Here is a 5,000-nt window from a genome sequence, read left to right on the forward strand (position 1 = left end):
AGACGGAAATGGTTAATTTGGGCATTTTATTTTGAAGTTTCACCCTGAAAAGCCAAGCTCACTGATCTTAAGTTGAAACCAATCAGAACAACGCATCCCTCCAGGCTATGGGATGTGGTTCTGCACACAGTCACAAGCAGATCTGTTTGTAAACAAAGTCACAGAGCGACCGCTGCACCAAAGCTCATGGCTTATTCTAACATAATGTTTTCAGGTACATATTTTAGCGTGCTGCTGAAGTTTAAACCGAGTAATACACTGTCTGGATGTCAAGATCACGGGTCTCAATGGGTTGAATTACTTTTTAGTGACATTATTTTGCGTTTTATTACATTTCATATACAGTATATTCTTTGTGTTTATGCTTCCGTTCTATTTGAGCTGGTAGAGATGTGGTCCAACTCACCTCAGTGACCTCTACTCTCTGGCCGGTGTAGTCACACACATCCCCTGGAATGAAAGGAGGTAAACCAGTTCACATACTGTACAGCTTGTTATGTTATTATATGGAGTTGTGTGCACACATAGACATCAAAGGGGGCTTCAGCCCCTGCCCTTTTACCCGTCTGTAAAACAACTGCCCTCTCCAGACCACGAATGCAGCATTTACTACATGGTGGAAGAAATGCTAATGCAACTCCTTTCCATGCCGGAAGGCAGCATTCAGGAGAATTGCTTTTTTTCCGCATCTCCAACTAGCTAAAGAGTGCTGGGTTGCCCCCCGAAAACAGCTGATCTACAAGCTCTCAACGCGTCTCAGCGCTTGTAGATCTGCTATTTTAGCATTTTTTTTGTCCAAAAGTGCCCCCTTACAGGATTTCAGCCCCTGCCCCTCTAACACTCTCTGTCCCTGGTTGTGTGTGCACATGCACGCACATTGGATGTGCTGGTTTTAGTCGACTAAAATCATATGATATTTAGTCGACTAGAACTAGACTAAAAGTAAAACATTTCACTTGACTAAGATATGACTGAAACCAAATGAAAATGTATTCAAGAGACTAAAACAAAAGAAAGATTTGCTGTCAAAATGAATACCGGTTCATTTTATAAGTAAGTTAAATGTTCTCAAATAGATTTTTCTTTTTTGGAATACAGCCTGGATATTTTCAAATGGCCAAAATATATGTTTTGTAATAATAATCAAAATCGACAAAGTAACTAGTTTTCAAATGAAATTGTAACAGAGTAAAAGTACAATATTTGCATTTGAGATGCAGTGGAGTAGAAGTAAAAGTAATGGAAATTGGAAATAAATACCTCGATATTTTTTATTAACTCACTCACTCCCAGGGTTACTTGCGTTACGTGTGTGCGCGTTACTCAGTGGCGTGCACAGATAGACACTAGGGGGTGCTAGAGCACCACCACCTGGACAGCAATGTGCCCTTTTTTGTACACTGTACAGCAGGGGTCCTCAACTAGAAATGATGAAGGTCCACAAATATTTTTTTGAATAAGACCGAGGTCCGGTCCCATGCGCGGCGTCCATCGGAGAGCGGGGCTCTATGCCCGTTTAGTATGGTCAAGCCAAGCTTATACAAATCAGATCGCCTTCCACCCAACCAATAATGGGGTGCAGAGTGCAGGCCCGGAGTGGAACTCCAAATCAGGCTGGGAGTTATACGCCCTGGCAGGCCACACTGTGTGCGCGTATAGCGCGCGCCAGAATTTTGGGGGCCCTTGGGGGACGTTTTGGGGGCCTTTGCAGCAATTTCACATGAGAAATGTATCATCTGATGTTATTTATATTATTAACTTTTTTTTTTTTTTGGGTGGTCCGCAAAGAGGTGGTCCGCGGTCCGGTCGCGGACCGCGGTCCGCCAGTTGAGTACCCCTGCTGTACAGTATGTGGACCATGGTGACATTGATCAATTCTTGATAAAAGAAATCTTCTAATATATTATTTATGCCCCAAAATCTATAAATCTCACAGTATTAAGGCAACCGGCCGGTTCCACGCGCTGCACAAGGTGCCCTTTCTTTCACTTGAGCACCTGCCCCTCTAAATATCTGAGCATGCCACTGGCGTCACTTCCCTGGAGTCTCACCGTAGGACTTCCCGTTGACGGAGCACTTGTTGAAGGTCATGATGTTCTGGGTGAGCGTGCCCGTCTTGTCGCTGAAGATGTACTTGATCTGGCCCAGCTCCTCGTTCAGCGTGGTGGTGCGCGCCTCGGCCGGGGTGTCACTGCGGGCGTGGTACATCTTCCTGTCCCAGTCGATGTAGAAGCTGTTCCCCAGGCGGATGATCTCCACGCTAAGGAAGCGCCGTCGAGGAAAAATACATAAAATTAAATAAAATCTCACACCAGAATGTGAAGTGAGCGCTGCGTTGGAGTGTCGGGGCGTGCTCAGATCGGTGAACCAGCAGGTTTCTGACCGGCAACCCCCTAGACAGAATTCATACCAGGGCCAGGCTATCCCAGAGCCATAGAGTAAGACAGAGTTATAGGACACTTCATGGGGCCAGTCCAGCCTCTTCTACATAGACTTCTATTGGCGAATAGTGACTAAGGCCTGAACCGGAAGTTTACGGAATGCATTGGAGTCTATAGACTTTACAGCCTATAATGCTGTATTGCATTACTGCTCTTGTTTTTTAATGTTTATGCCTTGCTTTTCTTTTCTTTTTTTCTCCATTGCTCTGTAAAGCACTCTGTAAAGCACAAAAGAACAAATTGACCCTTATGGGTCTGTAACTCTGAGGTTCCATTTGTACACTCTCAGAGTTAAATTAACATAGATTTTACAATATAAATTGGGGTCCCAGAGATAGTCCGTAGCCTAATGCATGTCAAAACTGGTGGTTCTGGCCTGGGAAAGGAAACTATGTTTACCCTGCAGGGTAACTGGACTAAGCTCAAGAACTTGTTTACAGCCAGGCCCTGCTCATAGAACATTTCATGGTAGGGGTTCAATGCCTTGTCCAAGGGCACTTCAGCGGTGGTAATTTTCACGTGCCGGTCCGGGGATACGAACGATATCAAGACCGCTCCGCAAACCGTTCGGCCACCGCTGCCGTGGCTCAGCGGTCCAGGCACCTTGGCTGGTAATCCAGCCTGGCAGTGTGCCGTGGGTTCGACTCCCGATCTCAACGGCCTTTATTGCATGTCTTCCCCCCCATCTCTCTCCCCATTTCCTGTCAGCCTACTGTCTGTCCCTACATAAAAAATATATAAAATAAAGGCGAAAGCCACAAAAAATAAAAATATTGGGGGTTCTTGAAATTAAAATGGTTGAGAATCACCGCTAGAGCCGTAACAATCTTTTAAAATGGAGGGGGGGGGGGGGGCTGTGGGCTAATAAGTGTCAATTTGGCGGTCCTTGACATGTCCTACAGTACCTGACATACAGTAGAGGGAGATGGGTCTCCTACAGTACCTGACATACAGTAGAGGGAGATGGGTCTCCTACAGTACCTGACATACAGTAGAGGGAGATGGGTCTCCTACAGTACCTGACGTACAGTAGAGGGAGATGGGTCTCCTACAGTACCTGACATACAGTAGAGGGAGATGGGTCTCCTACAGTACCTGACATACAGTAGAGGGAGATGGGTCTCCTACAGTACCTGACATACAGTAGAGGGAGATGGGTCTCCTACAGTACCTGACATAGAGGGAGATGGGTCTCCTACAGTACCTGACATACAGTAGAGGGAGATGGGTCTCCTACAGTACCTGACATACAGTAGAGGGAGATGGGTCTCCTACAGTACCTGACATACAGTAGAGGGAGATGGGTCTCCTACAGTACCTGACATACAGTAGAGGGAGATGGGTCTCCTACAGTACCTGACGTACAGTAGAGGGAGATGGGTCTCCTACAGTACCTGACATACAGTAGAGGGAGATGGGTCTCCTACAGTACCTGACATACAGTAGAGGGAGATGGGTCTCCTACAGTACCTGACATACAGTAGAGGGAGATGGGTCTCCTACAGTACCTGACATACAGTAGAGGGAGATGGGTCTCCTACAGTACCTGACGTACAGTAGAGGGAGATGGGTCTCCTACAGTACCTGACGTACAGTAGAGGGAGATGGGTCTCCTACAGTACCTGACGTACAGTAGAGGGAGATGGGTCTCCTACAGTACCTGACGTACAGTAGAGGGAGATGGGTCTCCTACAGTACCTGACATACAGTAGAGGGAGATGGGTCTCCTACAGTACCTGACGTAGAGGGAGATGGGTCTCCTACAGTACCTGACATACAGTAGAGGGAGATGGGTCTCCTACAGTACCTGACATAGAGGGAGATGGGTCTCCTACAGTACCTGACGTAGAGGGAGATGGGCCTCCTACAGTACCTGACATACAGTAGTAGAGGGAGATGGGTCTCCTACAGTACCTGACATACAGTAGAGGGAGATGGGTCTCCTACAGTACCTGACATACAGTAGAGGGAGATGGGTCTCCTACAGTACCTGACATACAGTAGAGGGAGATGGGTCTCCTACAGTACCTGACATACAGTAGAGGGAGATGGGCCTCCTACAGTACCTGACATACAGTAGAGGGAGATGGGTCTCCTACAGTACCTGACATACAGTAGAGGGAGATGGGCCTCCTACAGTACCTGACATAGAGGGAGATGGGTCTCCTACAGTACCTGACATAGAGGGAGATGGGTCTCCTACAGTACCTGACATACAGTAGAGGGAGATGGGTCTCCTACAGTACCTGACGTAGAGGGAGATGGGCCTCCTACAGTACCTGACATACAGTAGTAGAGGGAGATGGGTCTCCTACAGTACCTGACATACAGTAGAGGGAGATGGGTCTCCTACAGTACCTGACGTACAGTAGAGGGAGATGGGTCTCCTACAGTACCTGACATACAGTAGAGGGAGATGGGTCTCCTACAGTACCTGACATACAGTAGAGGGAGATGGGTCTCCTACAGTACCTGACATAGAGGGAGATGGGTCTCCTACAGTACCTGACATACAGTAGAGGGAGATGGGTCTCCTACAGTACCTGACGTACAGTAGAG

At 47.3% G+C, this 5,000-nt stretch overlaps 1 protein-coding gene across 2 annotated transcripts in view; it reads right to left on the reverse strand.

The window, feature by feature from the left end:
- Positions 1-5,000, reverse strand: part of atp8b5a (ATPase phospholipid transporting 8B5a) — a 52,809-nt gene that overhangs the window by 18,877 nt on the left and 28,932 nt on the right. For both annotated transcript variants that reach the window (XR_014570331.1, XM_083783669.1), the window contains exons 13-14: positions 2,052-2,260; positions 407-450 (exon numbers count right to left, since the gene is read on the reverse strand). Coding sequence is in view for 1 of the 2 variants with exons in the window: in XM_083783669.1 (XP_083639795.1) it covers positions 407-450; positions 2,052-2,260 (253 nt within the window). In the remaining variant the exon portion in view is untranslated. The remainder of the gene's footprint in view (positions 1-406; positions 451-2,051; positions 2,261-5,000) is intronic.

The sequence above is a fragment of the Protomyctophum parallelum genome (genome assembly GCF_964188405.1).
Source record: "Protomyctophum parallelum genome assembly, chromosome: 15".
In the NCBI taxonomy this organism is placed as follows: Eukaryota; Metazoa; Chordata; class Actinopteri; order Myctophiformes; family Myctophidae; genus Protomyctophum; species Protomyctophum parallelum.